This window comes from Anser anser, assembly GCF_964211835.1.
Source record: "Anser anser genome assembly, chromosome: 15".
NCBI classification, from domain to species: domain Eukaryota; kingdom Metazoa; phylum Chordata; class Aves; order Anseriformes; family Anatidae; genus Anser; species Anser anser.
This window is the reverse complement of record NC_139736.1, coordinates 20,315,350-20,338,419: the sequence shown is the minus strand read 5'-3', so window position 1 is coordinate 20,338,419 and position 23,070 is coordinate 20,315,350. Positions and strand designations below refer to the sequence as shown.

General features: G+C 47.9%; 1 protein-coding gene across 1 annotated transcript; it reads right to left on the bottom strand.

Moving 5' to 3' along the window:
- Positions 1-12,589: 12,589 nt before the first annotated feature.
- LOC310882337 (zinc finger CCCH domain-containing protein 11A-like) lies at positions 12,590-18,428 on the bottom strand. Its single transcript, XM_083800956.1, has 4 exons — positions 17,390-18,428; positions 16,105-16,274; positions 15,627-15,688; positions 12,590-14,849 (listed from the first exon to the last, which is right to left on the bottom strand). The coding sequence occupies exons 1-4, from the start codon at positions 17,784-17,786 to the stop codon at positions 14,588-14,590; spliced, it is 891 nt and encodes a 296-aa protein (XP_083657082.1). The 5' UTR covers positions 17,787-18,428; the 3' UTR covers positions 12,590-14,587.
- Between the last annotated feature and the right edge of the window lie 4,642 nt (positions 18,429-23,070).

The following is a 23,070-nucleotide window of genomic DNA, read 5'->3' as shown; positions in this document are numbered from 1 at the left end:
GAGCAACTGAGTCTGTGCAAAGACAAGAGGTCAACTAGCGGTGACGAGGAAGAGTCATCAATCTTCATGCCCACGACCTCCCGTGCTGCCCAGCGCTGAATAAACATACCTACTTTACAATCTCACTGATTGTGGAGTCCCTTTTCCGCAAGTCACTAGCAGCGGTTTCTTCCGCAGAGGTTTTCCCAGAGCCGCTTCAAAGCTTCCCTCGCGGAGCTGGGGCGTCGCAGGGGGTCGTCAAAGCACGCACACACACACACACACACACACACACACACACACACAGGCGTTGTTGTCCAAACAGAAAGTATTTACAACAAATTCGACACGCGGTTTTCCTCTGCCAGCAGCAAATGCCTGAGGGCCCCTACAGCTTCACAAATCATAGCACAAAGAGCCTAAAGTTCCTCTAAAATTTAGGGAAATGATTCAAAATAGATCTGCTAGGGGAAAACGATCACTGGCGGCAGGGTACACAATACACGCGAGTCTCAGCTCTCCTCCGCAGGGTCAGTGCCCACGCCCAAGTGCGACGCTGATGGCACCCGAACATTTGCTGTAGCAGGCAGCAGAGCCAGCAGCTCAGGGGAGCAATTTTAAAAACCAGGAGGCACTTAAACCAACCCTTAATTGACCCAGTTACTGCAGGAGAGTCCCGACTACTCGCCCTGGAGTCCTACTGTCACCAGCAAAAAGCACCAACCAAAGCTTGGGGGAACTTTGGTACAGCACAAGAGAAGGGAGTGGGGGTAGCGTAGCCGTATCGCAGAGCTGCTGCTTTTCACACCATTTTATCATCCCTGATAATTGAAAGTAAGGCCGGGTGGGCTGACCCCACCACCACCACTCCTGGCAGCATGTTTGGTCCACAACGCTAGAATAATTATTCTGCTCCCTCCCGCCCCTACAGCTTCATCATCTGAAAAGATTACAGTCAAAACAATGGCATACACAAATAAAAGTCAAGAGTTGACATAGTAACTCCGGGATTTGGGTATCAACTGTCCGAGAAATCAGAACACCCAGGCTTCACAATGTGCCCAACATCGAGCTGTGCCAAGGGGGGGGGGGAAGGAAGAAGCTTTCCGTTTAAGCCTTCAGAGCATCGCTCCATCACTATGTCAATTCACAGCCACCACAGCGTGCCGATGGACATCTTTCTGTGCCAAAAGAAACAAGTGCTTTGTCCTCTTGATATCAAAGGTAGCCACCTATAGTTACGGAACCATGCACAAGACCTTAACTCTGACCAGCAGGGAAACTTAGGACAACTGAGTGCAGATCCTGCCAATTTCTACCAGTTCCAACTGTGCTTTAAGTCTCATTGCAAAGCCTCAGTTAGAAAAAGGATCACCTCGGGGTATCCAACAAGAAGAAGAGTTGTTTTCTTTTTTTTTCTTTTTTTTTTTCATTTTTTTTTTTTTTTTTAATATACCATAGGACTATGCAGTTCAATCATCAATCATCTTGGAAAGCTCAAGGAGGAGGTCATCCTCATCCTTCCCTGGGTCCAAGTCGAGCTCGGCTTCCAGTATGCCGTCTGAGAGTTCCCAAAGTAGCATCTCTAAATCCTCGTCTACAGATACGGGCGCGTTGCCTGTGGAACTCAGCCGGCGTGTCCTTGCTTCTTCTAGCTGGGAAGAAGCTGAAGTCGAGCTTGAGAACTCCATTGGCTCCACGGATTCTGCCTGGCTTCCAAGATGTGCTTCAGGTCTTGGCAGAGCAAGGAAGAGAACAATCAGTATATGCCATTTCTTAACGGGAAATCCCTTTTCTGCAAACCGGCTCTTAAAACCGTAGCCAACCCCTCCTGCACTTCAATCTTACCCAGGGATTGTTATTCAATTAACCCAGGGCTACATTTAGAGCCCAATATATTAGCAGGTACATTTTTCAGTTTGGGGGTTTCTCTGTGAAGCCAGAGCACCCGGAGTCTAGCAAAGATGGGAAACCAACATGGCCTCCCGGAAGCCCAGTGTCCGAGAACTACATCTCCCGGCATGCTCTGGGAAAACAATATGGACTCCCGGAAACCCGGTGGCCAAGAACTACATTTCCCAGCACTCCCCAGAAAATTGAGCCTCGCAGCGTGCCGTAGGACGCCATTTTTTGCTCTGTTACATTACCGGTTTCGTGTTTATGGAGGGTTTTCCCGCCGTTTTGGGGGGTTTCCCCTCAATTTCGGGTTTTCAGTTCTCCATTTCAGAGTTCTTCCCCGCAATTTTGGGGTTCCTTCCCCTAATTTGGTGCTTCGCCCCCCGCCCCACTTTTGGGGTTCCCCCTCCATTTTGGGGATTCCCCCCAGTTCCAAGCCCCCCACAATTTTGGAGGCCCCCACCATCCTTTCTTGGCCTGCCACCCTAATATTAAGGTTCTTTCCCCCAATGTTGGGGTTCTCACCACATGTTTGAGGTTCCTTCCCTTAATTTGGGGCTTAGCTCCCCGGGATCTGGGGCTTTAACCCCAATTTTGGGGGTCCCCCCCAAGTTTGGGGATTCCTCCCCAGGTCTGGGGGGGGTCCACATTCAATTCTGGAATTTCACACTTCCATTTAAGTCTTCTTCCCCCCAATTTGGGGGTTCGCCCACCCAATTTTGGGGGTTCCTCCCCTAATTTGGGGGGGACACAACCGATTGTAGAGTCCCCCACCCTCCTTTTTTGGGTTCCCCCCTAATATTAAAAGTTCTTCCGCCCAATTTTGGGGGACCCCACAATTTTGACGTTCCTTCCCCTAACTTGGGGCTTCAACCCTTCAATTTTGGGGGGGGCTCCCACCCTCTTATTTTGGCCTTCCGCCCTAATATTAGGCCTAACCCCTAAGAACCTTGACCCCTAACGCTATGGCAACCACGGATCTAACCCTAACCCCTACCCCAACAAACCCTAGAAACCCTAACCCTAAAAACCCTTACAGCCCTAACCCGATAAAATTTACCACACTAAACCCCTGAAGACTGTTCTGGGGGGTCCACATTCAATTCTGGAATTTCACACTTCCATTTAAGTGTTCTGCCCCCCCAATATGGGGGTTCGCCCACCCAATTTTGGGGGTTCCTCCCCTAATTGGGGGGGACACAACCAATTTTGGGGGGGACACAACCAATTTGGGGGGGGACACAACCAATTTGGGGGGTCCCCCCAATTTTAGAGTCCCCCACCCTCCTTTTTTGGGTTTCCCCCAATATTAAGAGCTCTTCCGCTCAATTTTGGGGGACCCCACAATTTTGACGTTTCTTCCCCTAAATTGGGGCTTCGACCCTTCAATTTTGGGGGGGGCTCCCCCCTTAGTTTGGCCTTCCACCCTAATATTGGGCCTTAGCCCTAAGAACCCTGACCCCTAACACTACGGCTCCCACGGATCTAACCCTAACCCCTACCCCAAAAAACCCTAGAAACCCTAACCCTAAAAACCCTTACAGTCCTAACCCGATAAAATTTACCACACTAGACCTACGCCTAAAAGCCCTAACCCTAAAAATTAAGACCCTCTAAACCCTAACGCAAAACGTAAAGATTCTGAAAGCCCTAACGCTGGAGACCCTAACCTTAAAAAAAAAAAAAATAAGACCTTAAAACCCTAACCCTAAATACCTGACCATAACTAAAACCCTAAGACCCTAACCCTAAAAACCCTATCAACACTAAAACCACAAAATACTTTAAAACCTTAACACACTAACCCCCAAACCCTAACCCTTATAACTCCAACCCTAACAACCTTAAAATCCTAACCCTAAACCCTGGAAACCCTAACCCTGAAACCCAACCCTAGTGCCTTAGCCCTGAAACCTTAACACCCTAACACCTTATTAGAAACACTCTGTAACCAATACCATAGGCTCAGGCAAGTATCTCAGTGAGGTAGCATTTTTATTCACGATTGCAATGGCAGGCGTCCCACAAGCCACCTACTAGTTCCATAACACAGTTTATATAATTTTTTTTTTCCTCTCGGTGACCAGGACCCTCCCCAGTTTCCCCATTGACTGGGTAATCCATGTTCACAATCTATCCAGTGCTTCACAGAAAATACACAGCTGCTGGCCTGTTACTAGTCAATTTTATTTTTTTCTTGACTGTTTTCCTCTTTGAGGTGGTAATGTTTCTTACACCGTGATTTCCACCCAATTGCTCTAAGGATTCTGGTTGTCTGCATTTTACAAGGTTGTCTGTTAAGCTTTCTTATCACTGCAAGCATATATCAATACCACCTTCCTTCCCTCTAAACGATGTAACTCTGTGCAAAAACATTTTTATTCCCACAACCTTGATCCCCTTACCCTAAAATCCTTATTCTCTTTAACCCTAACAACTCTAACCACAACCCTAACCCTTCATATCAACCCCCCGACGCTAATGACACTGACTAATGATCCAAACCCCAAACCCCAGGCAACCAACAAAGAAACAGACACAAAGCTGAAAACTACAAAAAAAGCAAAACCCTGGATACAGACCCCAAATCACAAACACGCTAACAAAATGCTACAGAAAAGCCCCAGACGCAGGCCCCAAGCACTACAGCTAGGCCCCAGAAGCTCTAGACACATCCCAAAGCCAAAATGCAATCCCCAAACACTACAGAAAAGCCCCCAAACACCAGACACAGGCTGCAGAAGTCTACAAGCAGGCCCCAGCCACACCCGGATGCAGACCCCAACTGTCCACAAGCAGCTCCCAACCCACCCCCCCCATGAACTGGACCCCCCCCCACCACCACCCAGATGCATGCCCCAGGCCCCAGGCCTCAGCCCCAGCCCCCACACCCCAGACTCAGGCCCCAAAGGTGTACAACCAGCTCCCAACTGCCCCCCTCAAAGGGAGGCCCCAAAGCCTGCCAGAGGACCCTAGAGCGTACAAGCAGCTCCCAACCCCCCCGGCACAGGCCCCAACCCCCCCCAGACACAGGCCCCAAAGGTGTACAAGCAACTCCCCATCCTCCCCAGAGGCACGCCGCAAAGGTGTACAAACAGCCCCAACCCCCCAAGACCCAGACCCCTACAGCGTAGAAGCAGCTCCCAACCCCATGCCCCCAAGGCACATGCCCCAACCCCTCCCCCAAGGCAGGCCCTAACAGTATACAAGCAGCTCACAACCACCCCCCCAAAGGCAGGCCCCAACCCCCTCCAGATGCAAGCCCGAAAGGTTAAAACCAGCTCCAACCCCCCAACCCCCCCCGCCCCGCGCAGACGCAGGCCCCAAAGGTGTACAAGCAGTTCCCAACCCCTCCAAGGCAGGCCCCAAAAGTGTACAGGCAGGCCCCTACAGTGTAGAAACGCTCCAACCCCCCCCCCTTCCACCTCGAGGGAGGCCCTCCCCCCCCAGTATACACGAAGCTCCCAACCCCCTCTCAGAGGAATGCCTAAAAAAGTACACAAGCAGCTCCTAACACCCCCCCCCCCCCCCCCAAAAGAGGCAGTCCCCAAAGGTGTACAAGCAGGCCCTCAAATCCCTTAGGTGTACAAGCAGGCCCTTCAAATCCCTTAGCCCCTGCGCCAGCTTTATTGGCGAGCAGCGAGGCTGGGGGGGGAGGGGGGCAAGACAGCCTTAAATAAAATACAAATATAAAAAGTGTTATAAATGGCTGTTATAAATCCAAATAGGATTACAATCAAAGTTTACAATTTATTAAACGAATAGAGGCAAGCAAGCAGCGCTGGGTGCGCCGGGAGTCTCTGCTCCCCCAGGACGCACGCCTGTTACGTAAGGCGGCTGGTTTTGATGCTCCCAGGCTAATACATATTCATTACTACTTCGAGAAGAGGCAGGGTTATTAGAATTGGTTTCCGGAATCCGAAACCCCTCCCAGGGGCGCCTGCGTACCAGTCTCTGGTGGTCTCTCGGGGCTTGCTCGGGCTGAATGCTGGTTGTCTTCCTCCCAGGCTTTTGTCCTTCAATTGTCCTTCAGCTCCCCCTTCCTCCTCGTTTGGGAGCCTCTGCGCCGGATTTCAGAAACTCTAGCAACATCCCCTGCAGTAGTCAGCACTTTTCCCTAAAAACCCCTTTGTTCTCTTATCACCTAGACCCGGGCCTCGATGTTAACCCTTCAAATCCCTTAGTGACACGAATTGCTGGACCATTCCTTACAAAAGGAAGGATAAAATATGTAGAGGAGCAATGGCACACGCGAAAGCCCAGCGCCGCGGGCAGAGGCAGCGAAGGTTGACGGCAGAACAGTGCTCGGTTTGAACACGGAGAGGGAAAGCGAGGGGAAGGTGGCCGAAGCCGGCCGCAGTCTCTGAGCTCTCCTCCTCCTGATTGTTTTCTCTCAAAGCCATTTCTGTCTGTGTGCGGGCACCCGGAGCCGGCAGAAGTCCCCGTGAAGTCCTTCGGCAGGACGGAGGGCTGCGTGGGCTCCAGTGAGAGAGGGAGTTAGGAGAATCTTATCAAGTAGAGATAGAGCGCTGACGGCGTTAAACTAGGATGCTACTTAGCGTCTTTGCTAACTATGGTGCATTGTGCCAATTAACTAAAGCAAGAAGCCTTGGGCCCCTTACCAAGGTCAGTCTCCTCATAAGAGAGTGAGCCTGTCTTAAGAAACTGGGAGAAACTGGTCCTGCAGATGGACAAGAGCCAAGGAGCAACTGAGTCTGTGCAAAGACAAGAGGTCAACTAGCGGTGACGAGGAAGAGTCATCAATCTTCATGCCCACGACCTCCCGTGCTGCCCAGCGCTGAATAAACATACCTACTTTACAATCTCACTGATTGTGGAGTCCCTTTTCCGCAAGTCACTAGCAGCGGTTTCTTCCGCAGAGGTTTTCCCAGAGCCGCTTCAAAGCTTCCCTCGCGGAGCTGGGGCGTCGCAGGGGGTCGTCAAAGCACGCACACACACACACACACACACACACACACACACAGGCGTTGTTGTCCAAACAGAAAGTATTTACAACAAATTCGACACGCGGTTTTCCTCTGCCAGCAGCAAATGCCTGAGGGCCCCTACAGCTTCACAAATCATAGCACAAAGAGCCTAAAGTTCCTCTAAAATTTAGGGAAATGATTCAAAATAGATCTGCTAGGGGAAAACGATCACTGGCGGCAGGGTACACAATACACGCGAGTCTCAGCTCTCCTCCGCAGGGTCAGTGCCCACGCCCAAGTGCGACGCTGATGGCACCCGAACATTTGCTGTAGCAGGCAGCAGAGCCAGCAGCTCAGGGGAGCAATTTTAAAAACCAGGAGGCACTTAAACCAACCCTTAATTGACCCAGCTACTGCAGGAGAGTCCCGACTACTCGCCCTGGAGTCCTACTGTCACCAGCAAAAAGCACCAACCAAAGCTTGGGGGAACTTTGGTACAGCACAAGAGAAGGGAGTGGGGGTAGCGTAGCCGTATCGCAGAGCTGCTGCTTTTCACACCATTTTATCATCCCTGATAATTGAAAGTAAGGCCGGGTGGGCTGACCCCACCACCACCACTCCTGGCAGCATGTTTGGTCCACAACGCTAGAATAATTATTTTGCTCCCTCCCGCCCCTACAGCTTCATCATCTGAAAAGATTACAGTCAAAACAATGGCATACACAAATAAAAGTCAAGAGTTGACATAGTAACTCCGGGATTTGGGTATCAACTGTCCGAGAAATCAGAACACCCAGGCTTCACAATGTGCCCAACATCGAGCTGTGCCAAGGGGGGGCGGAAGGAAGAAGCTTTCCGTTTAAGCCTTCAGAGCATCGCTCCATCACTACGTCAATTCACAGCCACCACAGCGTGCTGATGGACATCTTTCTGTGCCAAAAGAAACAAGTGCTTTGTCCTCTTGATATCAAAGGTAGCCACCTATAGTTACGGAACCATGCACAAGACCTTAACTCTGACCAGCAGGGAAACTTAGGACAACTGAGTGCAGATCCTGCCAATTTCTACCAGTTCCAACTGTGCTTTAAGTCTCATTGCAAAGCCTCAGTTAGAAAAAGGATCACCTCGGGGTATCCAACAAGAAGAAGAGTTGTTTTCTTTTTTTTTTTTCTTTTTTTTTTTTTTTTTTTAATATACCATAGGACTATGCAGTTCAATCATCAATCATCTTGGAAAGCTCAAGGAGGAGGTCATCCTCATCCTTCCCTGGGTCCAAGTCGAGCTCGGCTTCCAGTATGCCGTCTGAGAGTTCCCAAAGTAGCATCTCTAAATCCTCGTCTACAGATACGGGCGCGTTGCCTGTGGAACTCAGCCGGCGTGTCCTTGCTTCTTCTAGCTGGGAAGAAGCTGAAGTCGAGCTTGAGAACTCCATTGGCTCCACGGATTCTGCCTGGCTTCCAAGATGTTCTTCAGGTCTTGGCAGAGCAAGGAAGAGAACAATCAGTATATGCCATTTCTTAACGGGAAATCCCTTTTCTGCAAACCGGCTCTTAAAACCGTAGCCAACCCCTCCTGCACTTCAATCTTACCCAGGGATTGTTATTCAATTAACCCAGGGCTACATTTAGAGCCCAATATATTAGCAGGTACATTTTTCAGTTTGGGGGTTTCTCTGTGAAGCCAGAGCACCCGGAGTCTAGCAAAGATGGGAAACCAACATGGCCTCCCGGAAGCCCAGTGTCCGAGAACTACATCTCCCGGCATGCTCTGGGAAAACAATATGGACTCCCGGAAACCCGGTGGCCAAGAACTACATTTCCCAGCACTCCCCAGAAAATTGAGCCTCGCACCGTGCCGTAGGACGCCATTTTTTGCTCTGTTACATTACCGGTTTCGTGTTTATGGAGGGTTTTCCCGCCGTTTTGGGGGGTTTCCCCTCAATTTCGGGTTTTCAGCTCTCCATTTCAGAGTTCTTCCCCGCAATTTTGGGGTTCCTTCCCCTAATTTGGTGCTTCGCCCCCCCCCCCACTTTTGGGGTTCCCCCTCCATTTTGGGGATTCCCCCCAGTTCCAAGCCCCCCACAATTTTGGAGGCCCCCACCATCCTTTCTTGGCCTGCCACCCTAATATTAAGGTTCTTTCCCCCAATGTTGGGGTTCTCACCACATGTTTGAGGTTCCTTCCCTTAATTTGGGGCTTAGCTCCCCGGGATCTGGGGCTTTAACCCCAATTTTGGGGGTCCCCCCCAAGTTTGGGGATTCCTCCCCAGGTCTGGGGGGGGTCCACATTCAATTCTGGAATTTCACACTTCCATTTAAGTCTTCTTCCCCCCAATTTGGGGGTTCGCCCACCCAATTTTGGGGGTTCCTCCCCTAATTTGGGGGGGACACAACCGATTGTAGAGTCCCCCACCCTCCTTTTTTGGGTTCCCCCCTAATATTAAAAGTTCTTCCGCCCAATTTTGGGGGACCCCACAATTTTGACGTTCCTTCCCCTAACTTGGGGCTTCAACCCTTCAATTTTGGGGGGGGCTCCCACCCTCTTATTTTGGCCTTCCGCCCTAATATTAGGCCTAACCCCTAAGAACCTTGACCCCTAACGCTATGGCAACCACGGATCTAACCCTAACCCCTACCCCAACAAACCCTAGAAACCCTAACCCTAAAAACCCTTACAGCCCTAACCCGATAAAATTTACCACACTAAACCCCTGAAGACTGTTCTGGGGGGTCCACATTCAATTCTGGAATTTCACACTTCCATTTAAGTGTTCTGCCCCCCCAATATGGGGGTTCGCCCACCCAATTTTGGGGGTTCCTCCCCTAACTGGGGGGGACACAACCAATTTTGGGGGGGACACAACCAATTTGGGGGGGGACACAACCAATTTGGGGGGTCCCCCCAATTTTAGAGTCCCCCACCCTCCTTTTTTGGGTTTCCCCCAATATTAAGAGCTCTTCCGCCCAATTTTGGGGGACCCCACAATTTTGACGTTTCTTCCCCTAAATTGGGGCTTCGACCCTTCAATTTTGGGGGGGGCTCCCCCCTTAGTTTGGCCTTCCACCCTAATATTGGGCCTTAGCCCTAAGAACCCTGACCCCTAACACTACGGCTCCCACGGATCTAACCCTAACCCCTACCCCAAAAAACCCTAGAAACCCTAACCCTAAAAACCCTTACAGTCCTAACCCGATAAAATTTACCACACTAGACCTACGCCTAAAAGCCCTAACCCTAAAAATTAAGACCCTCTAAACCCTAACGCAAAACGTAAAGATTCTCAAAGCCCTAACGCTGGAGACCCTAACCTTAAAAAAAAAAAAAATAAGACCTTAAAACCCTAACCCTAAATACCTGACCATAACTAAAACCCTAAGACCCTAACCCTAAAAACCCTATCAACACTAAAACCACAAAATACTTTAAAACCTTAACACACTAACCCCCAAACCCTAACCCTTATAACTCCAACCCTAACAACCTTAAAATCCTAACCCTAAACCCTGGAAACCCTAACCCTGAAACCCAACCCTAGTGCCTTAGCCCTGAAACCTTAACACCCTAACACCTTATTAGAAACACTCTGTAACCAATACCATAGGCTCAGGCAAGTATCTCAGTGAGGTAGCATTTTTATTCACGATTGCAATGGCAGGCGTCCCACAAGCCACCTACTAGTTCCATAACACAGTTTATATAATTTTTTTTTTCCTCTCGGTGACCAGGACCCTCCCCAGTTTCCCCATTGACTGGGTAATCCATGTTCACAATCTATCCAGTGCTTCACAGAAAATACACAGCTGCTGGCCTGTTACTAGTCAATTTTATTTTTTTCTTGACTGTTTTCCTCTTTGAGGTGGTAATGTTTCTTACACCGTGATTTCCACCCAATTGCTCTAAGGATTCTGGTTGTCTGCATTTTACAAGGTTGTCTGTTAAGCTTTCTTATCACTGCAAGCATATATCAATACCACCTTCCTTCCCTCTAAACGATGTAACTCTGTGCAAAAACATTTTTATTCCCACAACCTTGATCCCCTTACCCTAAAATCCTTATTCTCTTTAACCCTAACAACTCTAACCACAACCCTAACCCTTCATATCAACCCCCCGACGCTAATGACACTGACTAATGATCCAAACCCCAAACCCCAGGCAACCAACAAAGAAACAGACACAAAGCTGAAAACTACAAAAAAGGCAAAACCCTGGATACAGACCCCAAATCACAAACACGCTACCAAAATGCTACAGAAAAGCCCCAGACGCAGGCCCCAAGCACTACAGCTAGGCCCCAGAAGCTCTAGACACATCCCAAAGCCAAAATGCAATCCCCAAACACTACAGAAAAGCCCCCAAACACCAGACACAGGCTGCAGAAGTCTACAAGCAGGCCCCAGCCACACCCGGATGCAGACCCCAACTGTCCACAAGCAGCTCCCAACCCACCCCCCCCATGAACTGGACCCCCCCCCACCACCACCCAGATGCATGCCCCAGGCCCCAGGCCTCAGCCCCAGCCCCCACACCCCAGACTCAGGCCCCAAAGGTGTACAACCAGCTCCCAACTGCCCCCCTCAAAGGGAGGCCCCAAAGCCTGCCAGAGGACCCTAGAGCGTACAAGCAGCTCCCAACCCCCCCGGCACAGGCCCCAACCCCCCCCAGACACAGGCCCCAAAGGTGTACAAGCAACTCCCCATCCTCCCCAGAGGCACGCCGCAAAGGTGTACAAACAGCCCCAACCCCCCAAGACCCAGACCCCTACAGCGTAGAAGCAGCTCCCAACCCCATGCCCCCAAGGCACATGCCCCAACCCCTCCCCCAAGGCAGGCCCTAACAGTATACAAGCAGCTCACAACCACCCCCCCAAAGGCAGGCCCCAACCCCCTCCAGATGCAAGCCCGAAAGGTTAAAAGCAGCTCCAACCCCCCAACCCCCCCCGCCCCGCGCAGACGCAGGCCCCAAAGGTGTACAAGCAGTTCCCAACCCCTCCAAGGCAGGCCCCAAAAGTGTACAGGCAGGCCCCTACAGTGTAGAAACGCTCCAACCCCCCCCCTTCCACCTCGAGGGAGGCCCTCCCCCCCCAGTATACACGAAGCTCCCAACCCCCTCTCAGAGGAATGCCTAAAAAAGTACACAAGCAGCTCCTAACACCCCCCCCCCCCCCCCAAAAGAGGCAGTCCCCAAAGGTGTACAAGCAGGCCCTCAAATCCCTTAGGTGTACAAGCAGGCCCTTCAAATCCCTTAGCCCCTGCGCCAGCTTTATTGGCGAGCAGCGAGGCTGGGGGGGGAGGGGGGCAAGACAGCCTTAAATAAAATACAAATATAAAAAGTGTTATAAATGGCTGTTATAAATCCAAATAGGATTACAATCAAAGTTTACAATTTATTAAACGAATAGAGGCAAGCAAGCAGCGCTGGGTGCGCCGGGAGTCTCTGCTCCCCCAGGACGCACACCTGTTACGTAAGGCGGCTGGTTTTGATGCTCCCAGGCTAATACATATTCATTACTACTTCGAGAAGAGGCAGGGTTATTAGAATTGGTTTCCGGAATCCGAAACCCCTCCCAGGGGCGCCTGCGTACCAGTCTCTGGTGGTCTCTCGGGGCTTGCTCGGGCTGAATGCTGGTTGTCTTCCTCCCAGGCTTTTGTCCTTCAATTGTCCTTCAGCTCCCCCTTCCTCCTCGTTTGGGAGCCTCTGCGCCGGATTTCAGAAACTCTAGCAACATCCCCTGCAGTAGTCAGCACTTTTCCCTAAAAACCCCTTTGTTCTCTTATCACCTAGACCCGGGCCTCGATGTTAACCCTTCAAATCCCTTAGTGACACGAATTGCTGGACCATTCCTTACAAAAGGAAGGATAAAATATGTAGAGGAGCAATGGCACACGCGAAAGCCCAGCGCCGCGGGCAGAGGCAGCGAAGGTTGACGGCAGAACAGTGCTCGGTTTGAACACGGAGAGGGAAAGCGAGGGGAAGGTGGCCGAAGCCGGCCGCAGTCTCTGAGCTCTCCTCCTCCTGATTGTTTTCTCTCAAAGCCATTTCTGTCTGTGTGCGGGCACCCGGAGCCGGCAGAAGTCCCCGTGAAGTCCTTCGGCAGGACGGAGGGCTGCGTGGGCTCCAGTGAGAGAGGGAGTTAGGAGAATCTTATCAAGTAGAGATAGAGCGCTGACAGCGTTAAACTAGGATGCTACTTAGCGTCTTTGCTAACTATGGTGCATTGTGCCAATTAACTAAAGCAAGAAGCCTTGGGCCCCTTACCAAGGTCAGTCTCCTCATAAGAGAGTGAGCCTGTCTTAAGAAACTGGGAGAAACTGGTCCTGCAGATGGACAAGAGCCAAGGAGCAACTGAGTCTGTGCAAAGACAAGAGGTCAACTAGCGGTGACGAGGAAGAGTCATCAATCTTCATGCCCACGACCTCCCGTGCTGCCCAGCGCTGAATAAACATACCTACTTTACAATCTCACTGATTGTGGAGTCCCTTTTCCGCAAGTCACTAGCAGCGGTTTCTTCCGCAGAGGTTTTCCCAGAGCCGCTTCAAAGCTTCCCTCGCGGAGCTGGGGCGTCGCAGGGGGTCGTCAAAGCACGCACACACACACACACACACACACACACACACACACACAGGCGTTGTTGTCCAAACAGAAAGTATTTACAACAAATTCGACACGCGGTTTTCCTCTGCCAGCAGCAAATGCCTGAGGGCCCCTACAGCTTCACAAATCATAGCACAAAGAGCCTAAAGTTCCTCTAAAATTTAGGGAAATGATTCAAAATAGATCTGCTAGGGGAAAACGATCACTGGCGGCAGGGTACACAATACACGCGAGTCTCAGCTCTCCTCCGCAGGGTCAGTGCCCACGCCCAAGTGCGACGCTGATGGCACCCGAACATTTGCTGTAGCAGGCAGCAGAGCCAGCAGCTCAGGGGAGCAATTTTAAAAACCAGGAGGCACTTAAACCAACCCTTAATTGACCCAGTTACTGCAGGAGAGTCCCGACTACTCGCCCTGGAGTCCTACTGTCACCAGCAAAAAGCACCAACCAAAGCTTGGGGGAACTTTGGTACAGCACAAGAGAAGGGAGTGGGGGTAGCGTAGCCGTATCGCAGAGCTGCTGCTTTTCACACCATTTTATCATCCCTGATAATTGAAAGTAAGGCCGGGTGGGCTGACCCCACCACCACCACTCCTGGCAGCATGTTTGGTCCACAACGCTAGAATAATTATTTTGCTCCCTCCCGCCCCTACAGCTTCATCATCTGAAAAGATTACAGTCAAAACAATGGCATACACAAATAAAAGTCAAGAGTTGACATAGTAACTCCGGGATTTGGGTATCAACTGTCCGAGAAATCAGAACACCCAGGCTTCACAATGTGCCCAACATCGAGCTGTGCCAAGGGGGGGGCGGAAGGAAGAAGCTTTCCGTTTAAGCCTTCAGAGCATCGCTCCATCACTACGTCAATTCACAGCCACCACAGCGTGCCGATGGACATCTTTCTGTGCCAAAAGAAACAAGTGCTTTGTCCTCTTGATATCAAAGGTAGCCACCTATAGTTACGGAACCATGCACAAGACCTTAACTCTGACCAGCAGGGAAACTTAGGACAACTGAGTGCAGATCCTGCCAATTTCTACCAGTTCCAACTGTGCTTTAAGTCTCATTGCAAAGCCTCAGTTAGAAAAAGGATCACCTCAGGGTATCCAACAAGAAGAAGAGTTGTTTTCTTTTTTTTTTTTCTTTTTTTTCTTTTTTTTTTTTTAATATACCATAGGACTATGCAGTTCAATCATCAATCATCTTGGAAAGCTCAAGGAGGAGGTCATCCTCATCCTTCCCTGGGTCCAAGTCGAGCTCGGCTTCCAGTATGCCGTCTGAGAGTTCCCAAAGTAGCATCTCTAAATCCTCGTCTACAGATACGGGCGCGTTGCCTGTGGAACTCAGCCGGCGTGTCCTTGCTTCTTCTAGCTGGGAAGAAGCTGAAGTCGAGCTTGAGAACTCCATTGGCTCCACGGATTCTGCCTGGCTTCCAAGATGTGCTTCAGATCTTGGCAGAGCAAGGAAGAGAACAATCAGTATATGCCATTTCTTAACGGGAAATCCCTTTTCTGCAAACCGGCTCTTAAAACCGTAGCCAACCCCTCCTGCACTTCAATCTTACCCAGGGATTGTTATTCAATTAACCCAGGGCTACATTTAGAGCCCAATATATTAGCAGGTACATTTTTCAGTTTGGGGGTTTCTCTGTGAAGCCAGAGCACCTGGAGTCTAGCAAAGATGGTTCAATTTTTGTAGCAAGAGGCACTTTGCCACCTTGCTTAATTTTCCTGTAAAAATGTTAAGAAGTCTCCATCTGCAAATATCTGTTTACTAAGTTAGTCATTTTTCCCACGGCACACTCAGCAGAGTTTGCTCCCCACTACAGGAAGCTGATCTGCAGCCATCACTTCCCTCTGCTCTCCCTGCACTCTTGTCACCTTGTATGTTTGTTCGGGTGGCATTCTTGAGGACCAAAAGGCAGAGGACACTACTCATCATTTATCACCTCACGAGGAAGTAGGAGAACTTCACCTCATCCTCATTTAGGTATTCAGACAGAGCAAGAAGTCACTGGAAAGCTGTACCGACTTGCAGCATTTAAAGAAAGTAAGTCTAATTAAGCATTCCTGCTAGCTGCTAGAAAGTCATTTCACGTGACTTATTCCTCTGATGGATTTGGGCTTTAATTATCTCAGAACCCTCCTTTTTTCCCCACCTGTGACAGAACTTATGTTTCACTGGGGATATACACCGATTGAGAAGAAGAACAAGTTGTGGTCATCACCTGTTTTGGGGATTTTCTTCAAGTCTGGTGGCTGGGACGTGCTCCAGCGTGGCTGGAACAGCCTAGAAAGCAGGAAAACAGTATTTAGGACTCATGGGTAAAAGATTCCTTACTAGCTTTTTCCTCCATGCTGCTTCTCCTCTGGCATTGCGGAGCCTTAGCCAAAATACAAAACCAAGGTGCTCCTGAAGAAAGTTAATATTCACTTGGAGGTTACTAATGATCTTGTGTCTTTTAAGAACACAGCATTAATGGACAAAATCCTCCACACCAGAGAAATCACAGAATCACAGAGGACTAAGTAAATAGTGCCATTAATCTAATAAATATGGAAGGGTACTACAAGAATTCTGTAGGCAGCTACTGGATTTAAAAGGAAACAGAAAGCCTGTAGAACTTTTGAGTTTTCCATCTTTTCTCCTAGAGGAGGGTGTAAATTTTACAAGGGATCCATTTCTGCATTAGCCCCTGTCCTTACCATAGCTGCTTTTTTGGCTGGAGGTCCCATTGTGTCAGCGTCAGAGGCAGTCCGTGGCTTCACAGCTGCTACAGCAGAGGGAAAACTGCCAGGTGCCTTACGTTTCAGTGCCTTCTTCTTGGGGGAAGCGACTTTCCCATCCCAAGGCTTCGCAAACATGTTAAAGTTGGCTAGAGTAAAAGGAAGAGAGAACTGATACAGTCTTGCTCTGCCTCATGAAAAATCCACGTTCTCTTCCTCATTTCCACGGCCCGTCTACACAGTTAACTGTATTTGGCCAGCAGAATTACACTGCCATTGCCTGGATTCTCAGCAATATCTTCCACATAGTAAACTCCGTCTACCAACAATCCATACAAAGGAACAAAGGAACTGAATAGCTACAGTAAATCATAATCCAGGACGAGGGAAACTCAGACACAGAGCGATCCCAAGTGCAAGCAATACTCTAAGACGTTGTATGAAGTCTAGTAAGATTCACAAATGTTGACAGCTTTTGTATTTAAAGTCTTGCTCCCTCTAGGAAAGGAAAAGCAGCAGGTATAGTAAGACAAGAGAGTGTATGCAACTGTTGTACCAGCTTCCTCTCCCCTGCAGTGATGTCCCACAAAATCTATTAAGTTGTTCTACAAAATCCAAATTTGTAGAGTCATATTCTAGTCTCCCATTCCTGACCTAACATCTGGCTGGCAGGAGAAGAAACGAAAGAAAGCTGGGTACTTGTTTTCTTTGTGTGTTTATTTCCTCGTGTCCCATGAGACAGAGAGAAAGGCTACAATGTGCAGTGCATGCAGCCTTTAAGCCCTCCTTATCTCCCTCACACAATCTCATTTTACAAAGTTGATATAATCTTAACAACGAGGCCTTTGATCCTCTGTCATTTTTGACAGAAACTGGCCCCCCACATTAAGACGCTGATGCATGCTTTACAAACACATACACGTGTCAAGTTAAGCAACACATGCCAAAGAGGAAGGTGAACTTGAACTCAACGCAGGGAGGACTTCATACCATAAACAGATGGCAGAAAAAAACAGAATACCAAAATTAGACTAAAAAGCCCCTCAATGTGTTAATTTTCTAGTGGGAAATACAGAATACCATCACGTAATTAATGAAAACAGACATGGTTGCATGTTCTGGCCCTTCTTTGCCTTTGAACTTTGTAGCCTTAAACTCTTTTATCCTCTGCATTGAAGGAAAAAGCAAAGCAGATCCTGAGCAAACGGAACTTGCTCAATATGGGAAGCACCTCACCGGGGCAGGTATTAAAGCATCTTATTACCTGATAGCTTTGTGTTCCATAACGATTTCTGCCCGGCTGGGGCAGGTCCAGGTTGTGCTGGGGGAGCTGGCACATTTCCTCCACTCTGCTGCATCCGCAGAGCTTTCTCGCGCTTTATTTCTTCCAGGGTTTTAACATGCACTTCTCCTTCTGGCTTGGCTTTACCTGCTGGCTCCTTCGACTGCACTTTGCTGGGCCCGGAAAGAGTGAGCACGCTATGCTTCTTGGGCTCACCCTGAATTTTTGCCCCTGCGCTGGGATCTTTGGTTTTACCATGCCATTCAGCCTGGGCTTTGGCTTGACATTCTCGTCTCTGAAGAGCTCTCTCACGACGGATTTCCTCCAGTGTTTTCACATGGATCTCTCCCTTTGGCTTAGCAGCCTTCCCTGTCATCATCAAGAAATGAGAAGCACCAACATTTAAAGAGAGTCCAACAATAGTTTAAGTCTCCAAAATTTGTCACAGTACTAAGGAAAACTAAGCCTGAGCGTTCCCAATAACGCATCTTAGGACAATAGCCTAACATTCTCCTCCTCCTCTGAGCCACTTGTATTTTGAAGACCAGCCCTATCCAGAGAGAGTTGCTACACAGAAATGCTAGTTTACTTGATTACTTTTTCAGACTGCATTTCAAATTCCTGCTCCCGGCAGTGGCTCTATTCTAATTGTATATGATGGTTCACAGAAGCAGCTTAAAACCTTGACAAGGCACAAGCGGAAAATAAACACACACCTAGAGGCAGATTTCTGATAGTGGCTGTCAGAAGAGCTTCAGCACTCGAGCAGGAGGAACCAGTTCTTTGTTTTCATTTGAATTCCTTTTTAGGGCTGTATGAAAACGGTCTAAGTTCACGGAAAGGAAGAAGGAGAAAGTATATTTAATAGCCAGTTGTTACCTTTCGCAGTACTAGTCCGTTGAGAAGGTAATCCTAGCCTCTCCTTCACAGACTTGGGAACTTGAACTGCAAAACAGAAAAAGACCAAATTAGGGAGGCTGCATAAACGTCAACTTTGTGTTCACATTCAAAAACAAGGCAGGAAAGGTAACTTTGAATCCCGGTGATTAAGACCTCAGCCAACATGCAAAAAGAAACATCGCAGGAAAAGGACAAACAGAAAGCCTAAATACAAAACCCGTGAATCACATCCAGATGCCTGTTTAGTAGCTGTACCTCTCTTTGGTGCTTTGTCAGCATTTCCCGGAACCTCCACCTTCTTTCCCAGCCTTTCAGCAAGGCTGCGCTTCACCGGAAGGGCGCTTACATCAGCTTCAGACAGAGAAAACAAGGAATATTTTAAGAACATTTCTTTGCAGGAAGATTTGAGAACAGTCAACCACAAGCTTCTATTTTTCAAGCATATTTTCATAAAATTGCCTTTCAGCTGCTAAATGGTTTTTTTGCCATTTCTGCAGTCAACACAGATCTCCACTGCAATGCATTTTCCTCTCATACGTCAAAAATACTCTTCAATGCAGTCATATAGAGAAGGCGGCACCTAAATAACAGCTCATAAAAAGTTCTTACCCACGGAGGCTTTCCGTTTTCCTTGTTTCTCAGCAAGATCTAGTCGAACCACAGGTTCCTCCCCTAAAACAAAAGTAAAATTTTTCTATTTCATAGAAACCAGTAGCCAATAGAAATAGTATACTGTTAGCCCATGTCCAAAAAAAAACCCAGCAAGGCACTGTTTTGACAGCTAAACCACACAAACTCATATTTCAACTATAATTAACTTAGAAAAAGTATCCATAGTCTCAGTGTTTGCCTCAAATTCCAGCTGAATGTAGTCGAGAATGAATCTGAGTCTGCTTGACAGCTATACTTTGTGCAGAACAGAGCTGCATAAGCAAGCAGAATATTATTAGGTACAAATGCTGAGAAATATTCCTTTCTAAGGTGAATGTCTATGAGTAGAAGTACTTCTTCACTTCTTTCCCTTTCAAAGGAATTTGCACAACTCTAAACAATATAATTTATACACAGACTCCTATCGCACTACTGTCCACACGTGCCACTGTCAGCCTCTTTAAAGCTTCAGAAATTGCTTCTTACATAGCACTGTCCTCTAGAGCTCTTTCTTCTCGTTACTCTCCTGTTTTTCAGTTATCCCCCTATTTGCATACTGACACATTTTTTTCTTTCTCCTGCTACTGCACTTAACCTGAGCACCAAAGCTTTCCAGTACAACCAGGGACTTTCAGCATAAAAGCATGTTTTGAACAGAAGGCGGCAGCACCAGGAGGCTAACAGGGGTGAATTGCCTTCCTTCTTGCTTAACCTTCCAGTTTAGGAGTAATGAAATCAAAACAAAAGCATGAATTATTACCTTCCTCTGTAGACAGTGTCACAGTTCTCACCACTGTCCGGACATTTTCCTTTTCCGGAGCAGGAAAAATCATAGAATCGACGGGAGGAAGAGAAGATCTTGAAGGACCTTCTGCTCAGAGCAAGCAAAACATAAGGAAGTTTACCAAACAGAAAAAACTATCACGAAGAACAAAAAACTTTAATTATTCATTACTGTCAAACATACAGTGACCAGAGCATGCAAATAAGAGAGGTGACTAATTTGCCTCTGGTTGCCCTTGGAATTCCCATCTAGAATACCAGCTGGCTGAGAATCAGGTTGCTCGATGCCCCCAGCTAAACATGGAAGTCTATCCCTCAAGCAGCTCCCAGCCACCACCACCTGCCATTCTGAAGCCAATCAAATTTCACTTCTTTGGCAAAATAGTTGGATTCACCAAAGCATAGCCAGCTACCCGGTATTACTGGAAGAGTTTTTTTTTGAAAGAAAAATCATCACACAGGATGAAGGTGAACAGGGTAAGGAAGCAGGGAATATTAACTCACCACCGTGTCTCTTAGTTTTTTCCTTCATTTTCTGCAATTTGATTTCTTCAAGTGTTTTTATTCCAAAATTCAGACCGTCCTCTGAAAACAGAAAACAGTTAATGAGACTAAGGCTTAGAGGCACTCACTGAGGACCACAGATCCTCAGGCTTCTTAGTGCTCAGGAACTTTCAGAAGTATTTAGAATAAAGCCTGTCAACACTCCTCACAAGTGAAACAACCATAGAATCAATGGCATTTTGCCCCTCCTTTCACCCTTCAGGGTAAAAACTGTAGTTTTAATTTTAATCCATTTACGTGATATTAGATCCCTCTATCGTTAGATATGGCTTTCAACAGTGGTTGCCAGGCTGCACGTGCAGCCATTTAAACTCCATGCTGTGACCCTGTTTTGTTCTCCAAAAGGAAAGAAAAGGAGTTCAACTTTCTGACCCAATGGGCACATGATGGTATCAGGGAGAAATGAGATCATGGAAATAACCGAGTCCATTCAGCACCCCTACATTCTGTTGTGTTTTTACGCCACATTGCTTTTGAGTTAATTGTCAAGTTCTCCTTCCGATTTATCCTACTACAGGTGCTGGAATACCTTGTTTAGCAGTAGTAGCACTGGCTTTCCGAGTGGAAATCATCCGTAATCCATTTTGGCCTTCCTCAGCTGGTTGCTGGACGGGAGTTTTAGTTTCTTCTCCTTCCGCAGAAAGCTGGTCTGAAGGGGAAGAATCTATTCAGTTATGCATAGGCCAGATTGTTCGTGATTATGTAGCTCATGCAATGACACTTCAGTCCATGGTTCCTATAAAAAAGTTGTTTTTTTTTTTTTTTTTTTTTTTTTTTTTTTTTTAATACAGCTACACTGACCTGATGAACTCGTAAGTAGACTACCCTAGGACAAAACATCTAGGACTCTAGATTCTCTCTGCAGCTTTAACTACTACACAACATATTACTCTTCAGACAAAAAAAAAGGAATTTCCTTCCTAGTTTCACATAGAGCTTTACACAACAGACCAGCTAAAGCCAAGAGTGGTTCTAAGCTTTCCTCCAACATTTCAGGTTCTGTCCACTGACTGCCAGACAAAGCCACCAGTGACCTGAGTGGACTGCCTGCCCTATCGCTAGTCAGACCTCAGGTCATCTGTGATTTATACATTCATTTACAGCACAAATTCCTTCCAAGAACCAAACCATGCTCACCATCATCATCTTCATCATCATCTGCAGCATTGATTACAACTGGAGGGTGTGTAGGGCTTGGGACATTTTCCGAGTTTTCCACTTTCATCACCCGCCTTAGCTATGGAGAGGGATTGGACTGGACAGAAAGTTTGTTTTGCTGCAGTGACATCTGAGCCACTTTCAAATCATCGTCCGCGGACTCAGGCGGACTTGGCAGTGTAGCTAGAGGAAGAGGAGGATCATCAGTAATATGGCAGTTTAAAACTTTGACCACAATGCACGAAGATGGTAGCTAAGGCAGATAACCTGCACAGGCAATGAATGCAGCATCTCCTTTTGCCCATCCCGCCACTGTTTACACCGTGAACAATGACTTGCCTTCAAACAACAACACATCTCCCTACCACCCAGCAGAAGACGAAACAACAGAAAGCAAACTGCAAGGCAAATATCACACAAAGCAGAGAGAAGCTGAGCATGAAAGCAGAAAACAAATACCAGCAGTACAGCAGCAGTACACTCGGTTTAGCTGACCACCTAGGACTGCAGACCTTTTCCTGCACTCACAAATGAACGGTTACCTGATGTCTCCTACACTATTGGCACCCACTAAGTAATATGCAAAATTAATTCTTCAATACTTAAAGAAAAAGGACCTAAACTCACTCTTGCTTGGTGGTAAGAAGACGCCATCGATGTAACGTCCCTTTGCGTGATGAAAAGCACAGTTGGCTTTCTGACAGCCTACTGGCTGCTTCTCCCAGTAGCAGGGAATCTCAGCGCGCTTTTTCTGAAGTCAGAAAGAAAGACAAGCTCGTGATAACATGCACCTAAGGTTTGCAAAGAGATGCACAGTTCCAGGTCACGACAGCGATAGGGCTGTCACAATACAGTGCTGAAACATCATTCCAAAGGTCAGTTTATCACGGAAGTATAGTATTTCCGGGCATATTCACAAAGTTTGCAGAAGCTGTAACCACTATGCACGTTTAGCCTTGTCATCATTCAGTTTGAGAAGACAGGCACTCTCAGACATCAGTTTAGGGTGGGTTAAACTAATACACCTAGGATTATACTAGGATTATTCAGAGGGAAAAAGAACATCTTAAATTGCCTACGTTAACTCTATCCAGAACTACTTCTCGGAGACTTCGTTCTTCTGCACCTTTAACTTTCCCCACTGCTTCCTAGCCCAGGCAGCTAGAACAGCATTATCTGAAGGACTCCGGGACACAAGAGACCTGATAGATCATTATCAAGCCTGCTCTCAGGAGGCTAGTACAGCCTGTTTATTACCCCCCTGCTCCAGCAGGTTTTAGCAGTCTAGTTAGCGGTTATTCTGCATCTGTTGAGACAATACTGTCGGCGTCTAATAAAAGAAAATCTTGCTAAGACATACCTAAGGCATTGATTTTATTTCCCTCTCCTTCCTCCCACCCCCTCCCCTTCTAACAGAAACCAGTGTAATTCCAAAGCAAAGGACTCTGTCCTGCAAAAGCACAATCAGCACACCTACAGCACTGAAAAATGCTTTTGTTGATTTATTTTGAGAACACATCTTTAGGCACTCACATCGATTTCCATGTGTCTGAATCGGCAGACATTCCTGAAACAACGACCCTCCTGCCACAGCGTGCAGACTGTCT

Bases quoted from the DNA above. Each gene is read 5' to 3' on its own strand.
- LOC310882337 (XM_083800956.1), bottom strand. From the start codon at position 17,786: ATGATGACAGGGAAGGCTGCTAAGCCAAAGGGAGAGATCCATGTGAAA. The intron at 16,275-17,389 runs GTAATAAGATGC...CTTTTACTCTAG, and splicing joins ATGGAACACAAAGCTATCAG to CCAACTTTAACATGTTTGCG. The intron at 15,689-16,104 runs GTAAGGACAGGG...CCTGCTTTCTAG, and splicing joins CAGCCAAAAAAGCAGCTATG to GCTGTTCCAGCCACGCTGGA.